Source organism: Gracilinanus agilis, chromosome 2 (genome assembly GCF_016433145.1).
Source record: "Gracilinanus agilis isolate LMUSP501 chromosome 2, AgileGrace, whole genome shotgun sequence".
In the NCBI taxonomy this organism is placed as follows: domain Eukaryota; kingdom Metazoa; phylum Chordata; class Mammalia; order Didelphimorphia; family Didelphidae; genus Gracilinanus; species Gracilinanus agilis.
In genome coordinates, this window is record NC_058131.1 from 302,483,821 (window position 1) to 302,506,191 (window position 22,371).

At 32.3% G+C, this 22,371-nt stretch overlaps 1 protein-coding gene across 2 annotated transcripts in view; it reads right to left on the minus strand.

Moving 5' to 3' along the window:
- PHKB (phosphorylase kinase regulatory subunit beta) overlaps positions 1–22,371 on the minus strand; it is a 231,915-nt gene that overhangs the window by 114,648 nt on the left and 94,896 nt on the right. For both annotated transcript variants that reach the window (XM_044664172.1, XM_044664174.1), the window contains exons 8-10: positions 17,088–17,151; positions 3,701–3,796; positions 279–476 (exon numbers count right to left, since the gene is read on the minus strand). In XM_044664172.1, coding sequence (XP_044520107.1) covers positions 279–476; positions 3,701–3,796; positions 17,088–17,151 — 358 coding nt within the window. The remainder of the gene's footprint in view (positions 1–278; positions 477–3,700; positions 3,797–17,087; positions 17,152–22,371) is intronic.

The window sequence follows — 22,371 nt, forward strand, 5'->3', positions numbered from 1 at the left end:
TATATATATATATATATATCTGAGGCATTATACTAAAAAGGGAGATGCATAATTACCAAAGTGGAAGAAATGATGTAGCACTAATTTTGCAATATTACATTTTCTTAAAACATTGGACATTATACTTCAAACTAGCATATATCATAAGACAAATTTCTATAGAGGTAATAGCAGCCATGAAAAGAAAGTAAAAGGGAAAATAGGATCATTACTCCAGAAAAATAAGAAGTCAAGCATGGGCATGTAAGTCATATCATTTACTCTGCATATTAGATTACCTTAATTTCAGCTGGCTTATAATAGCGTCGGTTTTGATCTTCTAGTGAAGTTCTGTACCCATCTCTCAAGAAACGCTTGAATCCATACTTTCCTTTCAATTTTCTAACAACTTTATCAAGTGTTTGACTGAACAGAGCATCATCATCAATGGCAAAAGCAGGGTAACCAATGCAGGGGAGCAGTGCAGCATCAGTATTCTGATGAAACAGGAAAAAAATTAAAAAGCAAGCACATTCTTAAAATGATAATATGAATTAGCAAAGACCATCATACCACAACAGTATAGAAATTAAATGTCATTATTGAAATGAGAGAATAGGCAAAGCTAGAATAAGAATTATTAACCAAACAAGTATTAGAAGATATCATAAAAGATCATTAGATGATTTCAATCGTATAAAGGATTTATTTATTTATTTTTATTTTTGCCCATGGTAACATGATTCTTATTTTCTCCCCCCTCTCAGGGGTGACAAACAATTCCACTGGGTTATATATATATATATATATATACATACATACATATATATAATCACTTAAAACCTAATTCCATGTTATTCATTTTTATAAAAGATTAATAATCTTTTAAAACCAAAACCACAAATGATATACCTATATAAGCAAGTGATAAATCATATTTTCTTCTGGATTTCTACTCCCACACTTCTTTTTCTAGTTGTGTATAGCATTCTTTTTCATAAGTCCCTCAGAATTGTCCTGGGTCATTGCATTGCTTTTTAGTAGCAAAGTCAATTACATTTGATCATTCCACAATGTTTCAGTTATTGTGTATAATATTCTCCTGGTTCTGCTTATTTCACTCTTCATCAGTTCATGTAGGTATTTCCAGTTCTTATAGATATCCATCAATTCATCATTCCTTATAGCACAATAGTATTCCATTACCATCATATACCATGATTTGTTCAGTCATTTCCCCATTCAAGGGACATTCACTCATTTTCCAGTTTTTTTCCACCACAAAAAGCACAGCTATAAATATTTTTGTACAAACAGAACCATCCCCTTTTTTTCATCTCTTTGGGGTACAAACCTAGTAGTGGTATTGCTGAATCAAAGGGCATGCATTCTTTTAAAGTCCTCTGGGCATAATTCCAAATTATCTTATAGAATGTTTGGATCAATTCACAACTCCACCAGCAATAGGTTAGTGTCCCAATTTTGCCACATCCCCTCCAACATTTATTATTTTCCTTTACTGTCATATTGGCCACTCTGCTAAATGTAAGGTGGTACTTCAGAGCTGTCTGGATTTGCATTTCTCTAATCAAGAGGGATTTAGAACATTTTTATATGATTATACATAGTTTTGATTTCTTCATCTGAAAACTGCCTATTCATATCCTTTGACCATTTGTCAACTGGGGAATGATTTGGTTTCTCATAAATTTGACTTAGTTCTTTGTATATTTGAGAAATTAGAACACTGTCAAAGAATTTTGTTATAAAAATTTTTTCCTAGTTGGTTACTTCCCTTCTAATTTTGGTTGCATTGGTTTTGTTTGTACAAAACCTTTTTAATATAATATAATCAAAATTATTTATTTTACATCTTTTAATGTCAACTATATAAATTTTAATAGCTTTTGTATGAAAATAGTCAATGATACTAGAATGAAGAGAAGCTATTGATGGGGTAGAGAATCTACTCATTAAATATCTCTAATAGTCATCCTATATCCAAGAGATAAACAGATAAAGCACGCAAGAGAATATATAAGTTAAAAAAATGCTCCAAAAGAGAATAAAAGGGTATGAAGCAATTATCAAAAAAATAAATGCAAACTCTTAACATTCATGAGAAAATGTACCAGATGGAAGAGAAATTCAAATGAAAACAATTCTGATGTTTCATTTTACTTTAGTCACATTGTCAAAAATTAAGAATTATTTTAAAAAAAATTAATGTTGGGGAGACGAGAATACAGGATAACTAATGAATTGTGGGTAAAGCAATAAACTAGTACAAGTTCTAAAAAAAATTTGTAGCTATGCCAGAAAAAAATTGTGCCTTAATGACAAAGAGACCTTAGAGAGAACTTAAATTAGTTGATATAATCAGTTATTACTGGCTGCCATGAGTGTGTTTGAAAAGAGGCAAAGGTTAGGCAATGAGTCAAGTGAGATGAATTTAAACAAAGGTGGTAAAATTCCTTTCCTTTGTCACAAAGAAATACAAATTCTAGCATATACAGGGTGTCCAAAAAGTCTTAAAGTTGAAAGTTTTAATAGCTTAAATATTTTAATCTTGAATACTTTGAATCTGTAATAAGACTTCTAATATTCATGAGATATATCTATAAATCTATGCATATATATGTATACGTACATATTAACAATGGATAAGAAATTATTTGTTTGGATGAAATATGATTTCAATGCTTAAAGGACCTGTGATTTTGCTAAGGAGGGATATATACTCCTTCTATTATTAGAAATTACTATCACTCTAGTTTTGTATGTGGTCTAGGCTAACTATGTCACTGTGTCTGAAAAAAAGGAGAGTCAATAATGAGCTTCAATGAGATAAGCTAAGTGGGGCCTCAAACAAGATATACTCTCAGTTTCCAGATGTATATTTGAAGCCTTTTTAGCTTGATAGACTAGTTAGACCATGAGAATCAGTGGTACCATCACAGCACACTGAGGCATTAAGGAGCAACTTTGGTAGAAGAAAAAATAAGAGGGAAACATTCTAGTTTCATTCTTCAGTTACAATAAAATCTAAAAGAGGTCACCAAATCTGAAGTTGTCTATATCTCTAGAGATATCATAAATAAAAATCTATTGTTTACATCATTACAATGGCATTTAATTTTATTTAAAAAAAGAAATGGAATAAAAATTTTTATTGCAAAACAAAATTTTAATAGGAGCAATTTGGTAGCATTGTTATTGCATGCCAAGTCTAGAGTCAGGAAGACTTCCTGAGTTCAGATCTATCCTTAGCCACTCAGCTATGTGACCCTGGGAAAGTCCTGTTTACCTTAGTTTCCTTATTTGTAAAAGAGCTGAAGAAGGAAGTGGCAATCCACTCCTGGATCTTTGCCAAGAAAACCCGAAATGAAGTCACAAATAGTTAGACATGATTCAAATGACTTAATAACAACAAAAATTATAATATTTTTTCCACCAATTGAAAAGTTTGACTCTTCAAACATTAAATGTCTAAAGTACAACAACCCATCAAGGGTTAATAGGGTGTAGGAAAGTGTAAAAATGGGTTTCAGGATAAGAGAATTATCCTCCAAGCTATACTTTTTAGAATGATATTGAAATGAAAGAGTAGAGCCTAATCTTGGCAAAGCTGACAATAATTTTAAGAAATAAAACATAAAACTGAGAAATACAATGTGAAAAATCCTTAGTACATTCTTAAAATATTCTTCAAGTTACTCACATGAGATCTGGATTCTCTTGGCAGCAATGAACACAGAGTCTGTCTGTTTCGATTATGGGCATCAAGATCCACAAATATAACAGACCAAGAACATCCCTAGAAGAGAAGATGAACTTCTTAAACACAGAAAAATGGTTTGGAGAAATTTTTTAATTGTAATAGTCATATTATCTTTTTATAAACTTTTATTAATTTTTTGCTTTTAGATCACATTTATTTTTATTTTCATATAATCACATGTATCTACTTTATCATAAAGTATCAACATTTCTATATATCAGAAACAACTGCAAGAAGAGATGGCAAGAGATATCCCATTTAAATAAACCATCGATAGAATAAAATACAGAGGAGTATATCTTCCATAACAAATCTAGATTATATGAACATAATCATAAACAGTTTTTATACATATAAAGTCTTATTTAAATAACTGAAGAAATATTCATTGGTCATGGGTAGACATACACAAGAGAATTAAAGACAATACTACCTAACCTAATTTAATTATTCAATGCCATCCTAATTTTTTATTGAACTAGAAAAATAACAAAATTCATTTGGAAAAACAAAAGGTCAAGAGTATTAAGGGATATAATGAAAAAAAATTTAAAGAAGGAAGTCCAGCATCAGATTTCAAACTACATTAAAAAGCAGTAAGTATTAAAACTATCTGGTACTGGCTAAAAAATAGAGAAGTAGATCAGTGAAATAGAATGGACATGTAACAAATGTTATAAAAGATTTAGTAACCTTGTGTCTGATAAAGGTAAAGATCCAAATTTTGAGAATAAGAATTTACTTTTTTGGTAATAATTGTTGGGAAGATCTGAAAGCAGTTAAGCAGAAACTAGATATAGATTAATTTCTTACACCATTTACAAAGATAAGAACAAAATGGACACATGACTTAGGTCAGTGATAGGCAACCTTTTGAGTTGGTGTGTCAAAATTCGCCAAAAAACCGAGCATAACTCAGGTGGTGTGTCACTTCAAGAAAAACATCATAATTTTGCAATATTTATAGGTTAAAGAACAAAAATGTATAATTGTAATAAATAAATATATTTAATAAGCCAAAACAGGTAAATTAATATAGGTAGAACTGTCATTTATAGTGCACAGAGTGTCTACACTACACTACCACTACAGCAAATGCTTCATCCTTGGCATGTGGCCCTATACTTCTCTGTATGTGGCCGCATGCAGCCACGTCATGGAAAAAGGCTATGCATGTCAATGCTGACACCCATGTCATACGTTTGCCATCACCAACCTAGGTATAAAGGGGGATATAAGCAAATTAGCAGGAAAGAGAATGTATTACCTATCAGATTTATATATAAAAGAAGAATTTATGAATCAAGAAGAGATAGAAAGCATTGGGAAATATAAAATGGATCATTTTGACATATTGAATGAATAGGTTTTGTGCAAAAAAAAACCTAATGTAGTCAAGATCAGAAGGAAAGCAATAAGTTGGGGGGAAATGTATAGACAGTTTCTCAGAAAGAGGTCTCATTTCATATCTAAAATATAGAGAGAATTTTGTCAAATATATAAGAATATGAGTCATTCCCCAATTTACAAATGGTCAAAAGATACAAACAGATATTTTTAGATGAAATCAAAGCTATATATAACTACCTGGAAAAATGCTCTAAAACATTATTGAAAGAGAAATGCAAATCATAAAACTCTGAAATATTTTCTCATATCTATCAGACTGTCTAACATGATAAAAGGATAAAATGATAAATGTTGGAGGGGATGTGGAAAAATAGTGATTGTTAAATTAAAAATACATTGTTGGTGGAACTGTAAACTACTCAAACAATTTGGGTGAGCAATGTGAAATTATGCCTGACAAGATAAAACTGTGTATATCTTCTGACCAAGTAATACCACTATTAGTTTCATTTCCTAAGTGATCAAAGGAAAAAGGAGAAAAAACTATGTATTCTGAAATATTTGGGAGGAATCATCTCAAATTGCTTTTCAGAATGGTTGGTATAATAAGGAACTTTTGGGACAAAATGGAGGATATCTTGAGTGACAGGAACGTTGGTTGAAGACCTTGGAATGTGTCCAGGGTGATGTGAGCCAGGGCCAGAAGACAGTTGGAACCACCCTATAAATACCCAGAGACAATAGCAAACTGGGTCTCTCATTTTTGAGGATTCTTCGGAGGAGGGTGGATTGGAGGGAGGGTAGGCCTAGACCTGCAATCCAGCATCCACATCTGGTTGCCATAGGAAATCAATTACCTGCTAATTAATAGAGCTGAGAGAGACATCACCATAACCACTAACCTTCCTTATCCTTTGGCTTGTGCCAGGGCCAGACTAAGCCAGGGACTGAGAGAAGGAGAAGAAAGCTCCAGCCTATTGCCAAATCTATCATCTATTTGATTCAGTTCACCTTTACTCATTTAGACATAGTTTAATATTCCCAAACCCTTTATCCTATTTTCCTTGTTCCTAACACTTATAGAAAGTAAATAAATCCTGTTACAGTTCAATCAAAGAAGATTGGTGTTCCTTTCCTAATTGGTGAATCATCTATAGCTGATTAGGGAAGGGATTTATAAACCACAGTCAATATAGCATTTAACCAGCAAGCATATCTATACCAGCCCAAACCAACCCTTTAATATCAAATCCAACCCCAAGTCAGGGCTAGAGGAGTTATTAAACCCATATACAACTCCCACTAGGTTCCTGATTTGTGTGCTGTTGTGGGGCAGAGGCTTGGCTAAGCTGATCTACACAGGCTTGGGGTCACTGACACAATGGATAACCACCTGGCAAACATTTCACCCACTAGCCCAGATTCATCCAGTGCCTGTGATTTCCAGTGCCTACTTGGCAGACTCATTCAGCAGAGCTTGTCAGGCCAAGTGAGGTTTAGCAGCCCTCTTGTTACCAACCTGCCTCCAATTTACCCACAACATTGATTCATTTTATGCTTGTCCTTTCAATGCTCCTCTAAGAATTGTAATTTTCCTATTTGTAATTTTACCAATCTGAGAGGTGTAAAGAACTATGCAGATGTTTTAATTTGCATTTCTCTTATTATTAGTGATTGGAACATTTTTACAATATAATTATAAATGGCTAGTATTTCTTCTTATGAGAATTACCTCTTCATATACTTTTGACCATTTATTTGAAAGGAAACGGCTCTTTTCATATGTGTGTACGTATACACACATTAATTCTTTTTATATTTTAAATATCAGACCTTTAACAAACAAATTCTCTAAAAAAGATTTTCTCCTAGGTAACTGCTTCCCTTCCAATTTATAATTACATTGATTTTGCTACTACAAAAACTTTTCAATTTTTGTCTTCAAAGTTGTACATTTTATCTCTAGCGATCTTGGTTTGGTATTGTTATGAGAAGTATCTTTTTCTTTTTCCTCTTATTTATTTATGTTATGATTTTTCATTATTAAGTCATTTATCCATTTGGAGTATATTTTAGTATATGGTTTATAATGTAGCTTAATTTTTGCTTTTTTCCTAATTTGTTTTCTAGTTTTTAATTAAATAGTGAGTCCCTCCTAAGAGTTGGGACCCTTGGGCTTATCAAACATTATATTTTGTTGATTGCTTCTGCATCTCATTCTTTCTCACAGCCCATATTCAATCAGATGCCAAATTCTGCCAATTCCACCTTTGTACTAATACCTTGTACCTTTTCCTTCAACATTTCTACCACCCTGGTCTAAGCCTTCATCACCTCATGGCTTCTTATAATAGTCTTCCAGTTGGTTCCTCTGCCTTGTCTCTCTCCACTCCAGTTCATCCTCCACATATCTATTAAATTGTCTGAGCCCATCCCATTATCATTTAATGAACTCTAGAGACTTCATATCAACTCCAGGGCCAAATACAAAATCCTCTGACATTTGAAGTCCTTTATATATAACCTGGTTCCATTTTATCATTCTAGTTTTCTCTTATCTTTCTCCACTGTACATACTCTATGATACAGTAACAGAGGTCTGCTTGTTCCTGGAATAAGACACTCCATCTTCCAATTTCTTTTTCAATAGCTGTGCCCTATCCTAGATTTCTCACCAGGCTTGTCTCTGTTTCTTGTTTTGTATGGCTTCCTTCAAGTTTCAGTTAAAAGGTTACCTTTTACAGGGAGCATTTCCAAATTCTGCTTAATGATAGCACCTCTCCTCTGTTGATGATCTCCAATTTACACTGTGTATATCATTTTTTGTACATAGTTGTCTACAAGTTTTCTCACGTTATTTGAGTGGGAGCTCCTTGACAGCAGAGCTTGTTCTTTGTCTTCTATCTCCAGTGCTTAGCACAATACTTTGCATATAGTAAGCATGCAATAAATACTTGTTGACTGTGTTTCTAAAATCTGTTATCTTATCAACTTTTCTACCTTTTTAACTAATACAAAATAGTTTTGGTGTCTACTATATTATAATATAATGTGAGATCAAATACTTTAATGCTTCTTTCTTTCCCATTTATTATTTCCCTTAATATTACTGACTCTTTGTTTGCCGAGATCAATTGTGTTATTCTATTTTTTTTTATTTCTAAAAAGTAATTCTTTGGCAGTTTTTCATGGCATGGCATTGAATCTATATTTTAATTCAGGTAGGATTGTTATCTTTATTATATTGGTAATGCCAAACTATGTACAATTAATTTATTTATTTAAATTTTCCTTTATTTCTGAAAGAGTGTTTTATAGCTTTATTAAAATAGTGACAATGTGAATGGGTAGATTTTAAACACTCAGCAATTATTTTGAATGGAATCTTTTTTCTATTTCTTTCTTTTGTTAAAAACCTTTACCTTCTGTTTTAGAATTGACACTAAGTATTGAATCTAAGACAGATGAGAAGTAAGAGAGGGGCAACTGAGGTTAGGTGACTTGTCCAGGGTCACATAGCCAGGAAGTGTCTGAAGCTAGATTTGAACCCTGGTCCTTGGGACTCTGGACCTGGTACTCTATCTACTATGTTACCCAGCTGCCTCTTTTTCTGTTTCTTCTGGTATTATTGAAAAATATGAAAAAGCTCATAATTTTGTAAGTTTGTTTCACATCCTTGTACCTAATATAAATTATAAGTTATTTCAATTAATATTAGGTGGATTTAAAGGGTTCTTTAAGTAAACCATTATATTTGCTGAAAGCTATAACTTTATTTCCTCCTTGCCAAAGATTACTCTCTCAATTGATTTTTCTTCTCTTAGTGCTACAGTTAGCATTTTTAGAAGCATGTCAACTAATTGTGGGGACTATGGAGATTTGTACTTTACCCAATATCATATTGGGAAGTTCCGTGCATTACAAATAATGCTGGTGTTGATTATAATAAATGCTTTTTATCAAACAAAGGAAAGATCTGTTTATTCCCAAGCTCATTAATGGTTTTAATATAATGTGTGCTAAATCTCATCAAATGCTTTTTCTGCATCTATTAATACAATTTTAAGATTTTTATTGTCTCTGTAATTAACATTCTCTGTTATCTTTATAGTTTTCCTAACACTGAACTAAACTTAAGTTTCTGGTATAATTAAACTTGGTTGCAAAGTATCATGTTTTTTCAATTTTGTTGTGGGATTTTTGTTAATAAGTACTTCAATATTTTTACATTTACATTCATTAGGCCTATTCCTTTATTTTTTTTTCTTTGCTATAGTTCTCCTTGGTTATGTATATTTGACTAAGAGAAATAATTTGATAGGATCATTTCTTTTCTCTGCCTTTATAAACAAATTATGTAATACTGGAATTAACTGTTATATAAATATTTGATAGCATTCATTTATAAATCCAACTGGTTCTGAAAAGGTTGGTATGAGGACAAGGGATGACAGGAAGATGGGTGATGTACTCAACTCTAATTTTGCCTCTGTTTTCTGAAAAAGGAGAAAGCTCTTTGGACTAAAAAGACAGAATAGGAATGGCTATCTATAGATAGAAACTTAAGATCAATAACTTAGCAACAGAATACCTTGTTCCCCTTAATGAATTCAGGTCATCTATACAATTTAATATAATGTGAGAACTAGCAAATATGAATGCTGAACCATAGTCAGTGATCTCTGAAAGCTTATAGAGAATGAGAGAAGTTGGGACTATAGAAGGATAAAGACTATCTTGATTTTTTAAAAGGAGAAGAGAAGAAAATTGCTAACTATAGGTCAGTGAGTTTCACTTTAATACAACATAATTCTTTAAAAAAAATTTAATTCTTAACTTCTGTTTTAGAAGTGACACTAAGTATCAGTTCCAAGGCAGAAGATTGACATGCTCTAGGCAACTGGAGTTGAGTGACTTACACAGGGTCACATAGTAAGGAAGTGGCTGAGGTCAGATTTGAACCTAGGACCCTCCTGTCTCCAGGTTTGCCTCTCTATCCATGGAGCCACCTAACCACCTCTTAACAGATGTTTTGAATATACTATTACAAACGTGGTTAGTGAACATTTAGGATATGAAGTGGAAATGGCAAAGAATATATGACTTTACAAGAATGGATAATATTGTAATAACCTCATTTTCTTTTTTGAAAGCATCACTAAGAATATATCGAGCAAATGTTAGAGACAGTTTTTTCTAAATTTTAGTAGAGCATTTAACAAAGATTTTTATATTATCTTTTTGGATAAGATGGAGGGAAATTAGCTTAAACACAGGAGTCAGTTAAAAAGTATTTATTGAACAATTATTATATACTAGAGAATCTAGGGCTGATTTAGTAGCCAGATGCAAAGGACTATCATTAATGGTTCTCTGTAAACTTGGAGAAAGTCTCTAGTCAGAGTGTTCTAATTACAAAATGACAAATTAAAGACATTTATGACTTCATAAAAAGTCAAAAGAATAAAAGCAAAACAAAAAAGTGATTCTGATATTATAAAAATTTAATTGGTATATCCCTGATGAAAGGAATGTTTCACAAATCGAATTTTAAAAATGTGACCATGAATTACAATTACATTTTTGCATATCAGCAGAAAAAAACAATGACTGATTAAAATAGAGACAATTGCATTTATGTTTGAAAAACCAGCAAATTTTTAAAAGACAAAATTTGGCAAGAAAACAACTATCTTAAATAATTACAATCAAAACTGGTATAGATTCAATTTTAAAAATACTCCTTAAAAGAAATAAAGAACTTAAAGAACTAGAAGGTGGTTATTCAAAGCTAGTGGTAGGTCTGTGCCTACATATTAAAAGTGATAATACTTTTTAATTTTTAAATTTAGTTTTATCATAAAGGATAAACTAGATTATTTTGATAATACGAAGTAGAAAAACTTCTGCATAAAGAAAATAAGAGAGGGAAAAAGTCTATTGGGAAAATATTTCCATTAATTAGATCTGATAAACATCTGATATCTGAAATTTATAGGGAACCAGCATAAATCTTTAAGACCAAATGCCATTCCCCAGTGCATAAGTGTTTAATGATATAAATAAATATTTCTCAAAATAAGAAATGCAAACTTAACAATCATTTCAAAGAATACTCTAAATCATTAATAATAAGAGAAATACAAATAAAAACAATTCTGGCTTTTCATCTCACACCCAGAATTATGCTAAGAAAATAATCAAAAATTGTATATATTCTTTAAAATACTGCAGTTGACTTGATAAAAGCATGAGAAGGTGTATCATGCAGATGAAATTCTGTCAATGTCTTTAGTCAGGAGTTAAGCTAAAACTCCCCCCCCCCCTTTATATCTATAGAAGTGTATGTGCTAAAATATAATGAATGAAAAGGAAATACAGTGGCCTCAAACATTTCAAGAGAGCAGGGTAAAAATGGTATTGAGGGAAAGAGGTATTCTGTAGTTCATGCCACCTGCATATTGGCTCTGAATCTCACCCTAATTCTGTTACTTTTTAGAGCACTCACCCTGGAGACTAAAACACCCTGAATGAATCAATCATAATGATTGAGCTTTCAAGATCAAGAGGTAGTTGTCTTGAGATGTAAATATCAAAATCATTGAACTGATATCATTTTCATTCACCCTTGTTCACTCTTGCATTTAGCTCATATGATAAAATGTTTTCTCAGCAAGAATGCCATTTTTCATCCCTCTTAAAACTGACAAATGAACAAATGAAAGAGGCAAGAATGGGAATGACTACTAACAACTAATTTAGGACTAAAATTTAAGTTTCAGTACTAGAGATGGTAGAGGCTAAACAAACATTCATAAGATCACAGAATCAGAGAAGTTAGAGACTTGAGAGGTCCAAACAACTAATTTTATAGATAAGACAACTAAAGTCCAGGGAGGGTAACTGATCCAAGGTCACAGAAATAATCAGTGGCACAGCCCAAGTCCAACTCCAAATCTAACACTCTTTCTACAAAACCACACATTCAACAAGTCTATTATGTGTACTAGCATTACATAGTACAGAATTATAACTTAATTGGGAAGAGAGAGATTAACACAAACATTTAAAATGAATATAAGACAAAAATATAAAAATGATCAACAACATATGAAAAGTATCAAATAAAGAGTAAAAATAATGTGTACTGGAAGAAGAAAAAGGCAGAAAAGAAGTCACTGTGGGTTGGTTGGAGTAGACAAGGAATTCTACATAGAGAAACCATGAGAAAGTTCTTATAGAGATATGATTTGATTAAAAGAGAAGATGAAATAAGACAGAGGCCATTCTGATAGGGTAGAATATATTATGAATAAAGGCACAGAAAAAGGATGCTCAGGGTATGTCTGGGAGGTAGGTAGACAAGGAAATGGTAGGAGTGGTCAGTTTATGTTAATGCCAATACTTAATTCATAATTAAAAGCAAACTTATCATCCTTAAAATTGTTTTTAAAAATTACTAAGCTAGATTAGATATCTAAAAGAAAGAAAAGAATTGGCTATTTTGACAATTGCCTGTTTATTTGACCAATACAGAAATGTAATTTGGATTTCTAGCTTGAGTTAACTATTTTGCTGCTTCCTGTTAATTAGATTAACTTTATAGTTCCTGAAGCACCATTTTATTTTGTATTATTTAGATATGCCTATAGAAAAACTCTCTAAAAATCAAAAATTCCATAATTTTATCAAATCTTTAGGGTTAGTGTCCCGGGCTTCTACTTATTCTTATTAGAATGAGTAAATATTTGACTTTTTTAAATTATAGACTCATTATTTTTCCTTTAAAAATTATTCCATGTTCAAGGCCCAAAATTACAACATGGATTTCTAGGGAGCTAAAAGATAGCTAGGTTCTATTAGCAAATATTATATTATAAAAGGATCAATTTAAGGTTCTCTAGGAAAATTGACATAATGCCATTATTATCACTTAGTTTAAACTATCAATCACCATTTAGATATCAAAATATCAGGGATGACTATAAAGTGCTGAATATTTTGTTTCCCACAAGCACCCTCCCTATTTATCATGTTTTAATTTTTGGCTTCATCTCAGGTGTTAATGTCTCTATGATCTGCGGTAAAAAAATTTGAGAAGCTGTATGTACCATATGTATATGCTTCTTTAAAATGCCTGTTTAACTTTGAAGATATGGTTTTTCATTCTCTATTTCCTGAACACATTTTGGCTATAGTATAATACAATGTTCCCAAATGGTAGTTCAGGTTTTTCCCAAAATTAAGTTATATATTTTTAGTTTCTACTTTAATCAAACCACTTATAAAGGGTTACTACTTGAACCATCAATATTAAGCATGTACTTTCAGCTACCCAATTGTTGGGATGAATTGATTGAATAATCTTTACTCTGTCCTGATGCTCCTTAAAGACTGTCTATATTTTAAAGTGGTTGAATAGTCATTGGATATAGTTTGTGAATATAGAAAGTTTCTCCTTAGTTTTAAAGTGAACTAGATCTGTGTGTGTGTGTGAGTATGTGTATGTGTGTGATGGGGAAGGGTTTGTGTTTACTCCTTTCCCTTTAAAAATCTTTCTATTATCATCTATTTCCATCACCTACTAATTATCTATCAATATATTATTTATTATCTTTTTTCTCCCCCTCCCCCTAATTATCCCATATATAGACATACACACACACACACACACACACACACACACACACACACAATACGGATGTAATCTGAACTACTAGTATATCCAATCTCACTAATTATTAGACAAATTTTTGTATTGCTTCTTAAATATCTTCAAAAACAAAAATTGTATTTCTTTATAAGTGATTCACTATTTGGGCTGAGTGAGATTTAATTTTTTTCATTTTAAAAGGAAAAAAAATTAAGTTATTTAAAAATTATAATGAAGTTTAGGTAATGACAAAATTCTTTACAAAAGCAAATAAAATTATGTCTTCCACTAAAAATAATCCCTGGTCTTCTGATTATAATCCAACTTCTCAAAGAGTAATCCCATTGGTTAAATGCTAGTCTACTAGACATGAGGAGCCATTACTTTATTAGTCTATAGAATGGATGCATTCTTCAAAATTCTTCAGTAAGTGATTTTTAAAAATTCTTCATTTTTCCCTGGAGTGGCATGCAAAAAGAACTCACAAAGAAACATGTTGTAAAGGAATAGTCTTGTTTTACTTTTGGATAAAAAATGTAAAATATTCCTTTTTTAGTAATTTAATCATTTTCTTGCTTGAATTTATCATGTGGTTCTATATTTTGAAATTAAAAGAATATCTTAATGAAGCCATAGACTATGTTATGCGGAAGGGCTGTCATTTTGAAAATCTCATATTGATTCACCTAAAAGCACATAATTAAGACTTGCAAATTACAGTACTAATAGTCTATGAAATAAGTAAGAATAATCTGGATGCTTTAGAGCAAAGAGTTCTGGAAAGGTCTTTGGTTTTTCCTTTAGATGGAGCCTTCCTTCCTTATGCCACTACTTTTCTTAGCCATTGACTTTTAATTAAATTACTACTTTTTCAAGTACATATAACTATATTATTGATGTGATTAAACATTACATACATATGTACTTTTTAAATTAAATTCTCTCTCTCTCCAATTACTTGTAAAAAGCTTTTTATCTTTTTAAAAAATTCGAGCTCTAAATTCTCTTCCTCTTTCTATGCTTCCCTCCCACCTCTGTGATACAGTGTGATACAGATTTTGCATGTACGATCATGTAAAACATTTTTCTGTATTAGATCTTATATGGAAAAAAAACTAAAACAAAAAAAAATGAAAGAAAGTCAAATATAGCATACTTTGGTCTGGATTCAGACTCCATTAGTTCTTCCTTTGGAGGCAAATGAGAATTTTCATCTTGAATCCTTTGGGATGATCTTGGATCACATTGCTGAGAATAGCTAAGTCATTCCCAGTTATTCACTGTACAATATTGCTGTTACTGTGTACGATGTTCTTCTACTTATGCTCACTTCATTCTATATCAATTTGGGTAAGTTTTTCCAGGTTTTTCTGAAATCATCCTGCTCATCATTTTTTATACCACGATAATATTCCATTACAATCAAATACCACAATTTAGCCATTCCTCAACTGATAGACATCCTGTCACTTTCTGATTTTTTGCTACCATAAAATGAGCGATAATGCTATGAATATTTTGTACATAGAGGTGCTTTTCCTTTATTTTTTTTAAATTTCCTTTGGGATACACACCTAGTAATGACACTTCTGAGTCAAGGGTTATGTATGGTTTTATAGCCCTTTGGGCATAGTTCTAAATTGCTCTCCAGATTAGTTGAATCATTTCACAACTCCTCCAACAGAGCATTAGTGTCTCAATTTTCCCAATTTTCCCAAATTTTTGTTATTTTTAAAACCTTTTCTGTCCTTATAGTCAATCTATGCTATGGATTCAGCCACACCCAAGGTCTGTGTTAGCTTGCCAAGGTGGGGCTTGCCTTGGTGAGCTGGTCTGAGCAACATTCCCACCCCAGTGCAATGGACCTTTTGTACTGACTTCTAAATTATGTTAGGCTAAAAAACTTCCACTTCTTGTTTTTATCTGTTCTCCGACTCCAGAATTTGTTTTGAGGTATTATATCAAAGTTGTTTGGATGGTAATTTGGGAGAAATCAGGAGGATTCCTATTTTTTCTTGACCATCTTGGCTCTGTCCCCTCATATGTTCCTTCATACTTTTTAATGAGCTACGGTTGAACAGGAGTATTTTTAACTAACAGAGAATAAAGGCAAAAACATATTTTCAAGTCAGATTTTGCACAATTTTACACATCAGAAACAAAGATAAAAGAAATTTGTAAAACTAGGATTTTACCTGATACAGTAATATAAATCTAATAGGTATCAGCCAATTCATTCCAATATGTTATATCTGGTTAAAGGAATAAACAATTCTGCTTTATTTCTGCCTGAATTTATGTAACAAGAGAGAATGTTAAATCAGAAGACTTCTGAGGTCCCTTCCAAATCTGAGATTCTATGATTAAGTATTTACACAGTGTCTACAAGGTATAAAGTATTATTCTCAAAGCCTGGCTCAACAGGACCTTATGGTCACAAAGAATCACAGAATCTTAAAAGATTATCTTGTCCAACCTCTACCTCAATAGGAATTCCCCTTACAACATGCTTGAAAAAGTATTCTTCAGTTACAATTTTAAATACTTTCCCCAAGGCAACCTATTACACTTTGGAAGAGCTCTAATTGTTAAATAGTATTTCATTACATTAAGGCAAAATCTGCCTCCATAGTTTTCACACATTGCTCTGAGTTCTGCCCTCTGACCAAAGGAAGTTAAAACCCTTTTTCTACATAAAAGTGCTTCATATAACTGAAGGTGGCTATCATGTCCCCACTTGAGATGACATATACCAATGCTGCTGTGAAAAAGCAGCCCCAAGCCATATGATAAATGAATAAAAGCCAACACAGCTATAATAGCAAGAACCCTAATGGAAGAAGTAGGTCAAGGTTGGGTCTTAAAGGATGAGCAGGATATAGATGAGGTAAAGTAGCAAAAGCTCAGTAAAGGAACAAAGATGGGGAAAATAGGAAAGACTGACCTCATTTAAGTAACTTGCTTCAGGATTCTACATAAAAGGTGAACCACATAAAAGGAAGAAATTTTTAAAGTACTTAAAAGTCCTAAAAGAACAAAAGTGGACCACAGGATGAAAGTAGCTATGGAGTGAAGAAAAGAAGACCTTTTTATGCAGGACATAGATGTTTTATTGGACAATAGTTTTATAATGAGGACACTGGCAATTTATTAATCTGGTTTTTTTTAAAGAAGCAAAAAAGCACACAAATGGATTGATTTTGTCTCTAAATTTCTACATCTTTTGACCTAAACTTGAAAGCAATTTGTTAAAGACTAAACAGAGTTAAATGAAAATGTAGTTCAAATTAATATAAACTTTTTTAAGTCAGGGGAATTTTTTACCTGGTTGCCAAAGAGGTTGAATCCATTAATTGCTTCTAGAACTGCTTTTGCTAAGCCAACAGAGCTGGAAAAGAGGAAGAAAAAGACATTTGGTACTCTAACAATCTGGAAAAAGAAATAAAAGCTAGCATTAGAAGGATCTATAAAAGCCCCTTTCTTTTGTTAATATTCATCTTAAGCAAAGGAGCAATGACAGAGATCATCCCTTTACCATTTTTATCATTTTCACTTGTCCTTTGTAAGTGATTATGTGAAAGAAAAATTCTGTCTCACCTGAAACTAGATTTTTTTATTTTCAGTATATAGTTCTAATCTCTAACTAAAAAAAAAAAGTGAAGTTGACAAAAAGGCATAGGATGATAGGTTGAGATTCTTTGTCTAAAGTATATATTCTAATGTATAATACTTGGCAATTCTGTATATAACAAAGTAGAGGAGGAATAGAATTTATATTTATATAATGCTTTTAGGGTTCACAAAGTACTATTACAAATCTCAAATCATTCTATCCTTCTCTGCTTTTCCAGGCTACCATTTCTACCTTGATGATAATAACACCTATCTTAAAGGGTTGTTGTGAAAATCAAATGAAATAATATCTATAATCACCTAGCATGCCATCTGGCAAAGTAGGTGCAGTATAAGAGCTTATTATTACTATTTATTATTATTATTATTATTATTATTAATCTGACTGGTCTCATTTTTATCCCTTCAAAATTTTGATCCTTCAGTTTATGGAATTCAACATTATACTATCCCCTACTCTTGAATCCCTTATCCTCTTCTCTTAAGGCCATTCATTCCTTTTCAAAGTCCATGCCTGAATTACTTCAACTATTAATCTTTTCAGATCCTAATCACATGAAAAGGGTCAAGGATTTCATACAACTCTGCTGCTAGATCCCCTTCAAACTTGGATGATTTAATTTCAAATAGATCCTTACTCTTGGATATCAATTCATTCAGTTTTCCATGACATTCTCCATTATACATTATATCTTCCCACAGCTGTTCCAATTCTTCTCATTTCCCTTCAGGTCGTCTATAACATATTGCCAACCATCCCCAGAATTCTAAGTATTCTATTCTTTATGGGTTTAAGTAATACTACTCTGTTGTGTTTCATAGGATTTCAATGTCAGATTGATCCTTCTTGGTCTCCTTATGCAGGGTCACTCTCTAAGTCCTACTTCCTATGCATAAAGTATACCAAAATACCTTCTTTTACATGCAATGACAGTGAATTTATCACTCTCTGATAATCTGAGATTATCCTCTCAATGCAGATAGCGCCCAAATCTGCATATTCAGCCTTTCCTTTTTTTTCCCTGAATATTAGTTCTGAATCTTTATCTATTTGACAATCACCAGGATATCCCACAGATAATTCAAATTCAGCATTTCCAAAGAGAACTAATTATCTTTCCCACTAAACCCACCTTCTGACTTCCTTATTTCTATCAAGGTTACAACCATTCTTTTAATCACCCAAGATTATAGCCTAGGAATTAATTTCTCCTCTAGAAAGATTGGGACTACAGTAGTACTAAGTTGTCAAGGGTTTTAAATGCTAAGCTGAGATCTTAAAAGTTGATCTTGGAGATAAAAGGGAGCCACTAAAGTTTAATAGGTAGGAGAGTAACATGATTACTTAAGTTTAAGGAAAATCACTTGAGTGCCTAAATAGAGGATGGATTGGATTGGAGAGACACTTGAAGAAGGGAAACCAAGTAGACTATTATAATCTAAGCAAAAGCCGATTAGGACCTATACTGGGGCAATGGTTGTCTTAGGGGAGAGAAGAATATATATATATATATATTTGCCAATACTTGGATTTAACAATATCTGATTACTCTTATCTCCTCACTATGGCAAGATATTTAACCACTTATGCTCACTCCAAAAGGAAAGTTTCATTTGCAGGCAAGAGAGTAAGGAAATAGTAATGGTCAAATCAATTCAGCAAACATGTAAGCACTAAAAACATAATAGATCTGATCCTAAGCACTGCAGAGACAAAGATGAAAAATAACCTCTCTGATCTCCAAACGTTTGAAGTCTATTAGAAGGGGTAAAAGATAATTGCAAAAATAAGTAGGATAGAAGTTTGAATACAGCAAAGACAGAACAAATCTAGACACAGATAACTAGAAAAACTTGAGATAATTTTGTTTGAGTGATTGAGAAAGTCTTCAAGGAAGAGGTGATACCTGAGTTGTTCACCTTGATGAAAGAGACTTCAACAGGGAGGGATAAATAAGAATAAATAAGTATGGGTATGATAGTCTTCACAAATGCATGGAATTGAAGAAAGAGAAAGAATGAGTTCAAGCATCAAATGTACATAGAATAAAAGGCATATAAAGGAGAGTAGCATGAAATAAGACTGGAAGAATAATATTAGAATATGAAGAGCTTTAAATATCACACTAATCAAATTCTATTTAATCCTATATATAGGTAACATGGAATTCTGAATATGTTATGTCTTAAAGCATAGTTTTCTCTCTATTTGCCAAAATAGTAGCATTGTTTATATCACACACACAAAAAAACTGGAAACAAATTAGATTCCTATCAATTAAGCAATCACTAAACAAGTTATGGTACAGGAATGTAATACAATATTACGGTCCTTCAAGAATTAAGATTAATAAAGAGAATTGTGGAAAGATTGATCAACAATTTATCCAAAGTTCTAAGCAGAATCAGGAATGTGATCTCTATAACAGCATAAATTGAAAGAACAACAAAACCATAAAAACAAAATTCTCTAAAATTATAATGGACAAGTTAAGCCCCAAAGAAATGCTAGGAGCCATATCCTAACTTTCCTTGGAATAGAGGGAGATTGTAGATGTGAAACTTTTCACATAACATAAAACTTTTTTTTTGACATATTGATTAATTTTGCTGAACTGAGTTTTTTTCCCCTTTTTTATTCTTTAGTATATAAAGCATTGATTTCTGGATGAGAGAGGGAGATATATTGAGAAAGGTGGGTGATATGAAAACAAATGAAATCAATAAAAATATATTTTATAAAATAGAAGGCTGAGCATGCCTAATCCCTACTACCTGGAGGGTTACCTGAACACTTTGGGCTTAGAAATGTTGAACTGCAGTAGAGCTAAAGGCAACTAGATGGTCATACTAATTCAAATACCAATATGGTAAGTCCTCAGGGTAGGTAAATACCAGACTGCCTAAGGAAGAGCAACTTGACCCATATAAGAAATGGAGCAAGTCAAAGCTTCTGCACTGATCAACTGTGAGATTATACCCATGAGAAGTAGTTACATTTCTAGCCTGAGTAAGATATGGAAACCTAGGAACAAAAAAAACCCAAACTTATTTTATAAAATCGCAAATGATTCAATGTAACCTTCTAATAGTTGCTCAAGTATTTTATTCTTATATGACAATGCAATACTATTGAAATGACACATTGCCAATTGAAGGATGAGTGTATATAAAAGATTCTCCTTTTTCATTATGTATGATTGTGATAAAATTGTCCCAGAATTAGTCAGTAGAATGAGCTGTTGGCTTTTTTTTCCAGGAGTGGTGATGGATTTGTACTAATCCACCTACATTTCATTGGCTGGAACTGTTTTAACCAACAGTATTTCTAAGGTAGCTGGCTGAGTAGATATTATATAGGGATATAGATACAGTGGTGGGGGGCAGGGTAGAAAGTTAAGTTTAAAGCTATTATCTATTTAATTCAATAAAAATTTCTTAAGCAGCTACTTCTTTGTAAGAATATGAAGGGGATACAAAAATGAAAAAGACATGGTTCCTGCCCATCCAGAACTTAAAATTAGTAAAGGTAGAAAGTATATTAATAAATGTATTTGGTTACATTAGACATTGATTTACACTTTTATAAACAGCTAAAACAAAGATGTATTCTAAATTTAAGATAACATTCAAAATTCCTGAAGTCCTTCTACTGCCTCCTAAAGGTAAGGCTTACTTGATAAAAGAAAAATTGGGCTTTTATTTCTTTTTAATAAGGTTATTGCAATAATCCAAACTAGAAGTAATAAGAATCTAAACTATATAGGTAGCAATGGGAATGTAAACAAAGGAATGGACATGAGAAACTCTGCAGCAATAGAATTTGACATCTAAAAGGAACTAGGAAGAGGTTTTCAGGAAGAGAGAAGTCAGAAACAACTCCAAATGCTCTACCCTTGGTGATTAGGAAATTGTGATATTATAAAAAATGAGGAAGTCAGAAGGAGAAGTTTAGGAGAGATGATTATTTAGTTGCTGAATGGGATGGTAAAAGCAACATTAAATAAATCAAATACTTTATAACTATCTGTTTGATACTTTAAATCAGTGGTTCCCAAACTTTTTTGGCCTACTGTCCCTTTACCAGAAAAATATTACTTAACCCCCTGGAAATTAATTTTTTTAAATTTTAATAGCAATTGATAGGAAAGATAAATGCACCCATGGCCATCACCACTCCCTTGGATTGCTGCAGCACCCACTGGGGGGCAGTAGCATCCACTTTGGGAATCACTGCATTAAATGATTGATTACTCTCTTTTTAGAAAAAGGAAGGAAAAATTAGAAAATTGTGTATGAGATACATTTTCAATACATTTAAAAAAAAAACCCCGGGGCAGCTGGGTAGCTCAGTGGATTGAGAGTCAGGCCTAGAGACGGGTGGTCCTAGGTTCAAATACGGCCTCAGACACTTCCCAGCTGTGTGAGCCTAGGCAAGTCACTTGAACCCCCATTGCCCACCCTTACCAATCTTCCACCTAGGAGCCAATACACAAAAGTTAAGGGTTTAAAAAAATTTTTTTTAAAATTAAAAAAAAAAACAACCCCCAATCATCTTTGTATCTTACACAATAACTTAAAAGTGAAAAAAAACAAAAACACAAACAAATTATGCCTTTAAAGTAGAGCTCTTCTTAAATTTATGTTTCAAGCACATTATCTAGCATTGGAATAGTAGTTCCAAACCCCTTAATTACTAATTTCATTTGCCCTTGCTATTTCTTATGCATCTGCCCTCCCTAAAAAATCTAGGGATAATAGCACCTCTCTGGGAAAGGGTCTATAATAACTTTAGTGACCAAAGTGGGTTATAGAAAATTATGAATTTGTACTGTGCTATAATGAATTATTCCAAGAATAGTGAAAAAAAGTGGGGAAAGGATGATCCCAGATAAATCACTATGCTACAGTGGAGAGACCAGAGGTAGAATAAAAAAAAGAAGAAATGACTTTTCCAAGTGCTGCACCCTGCCCC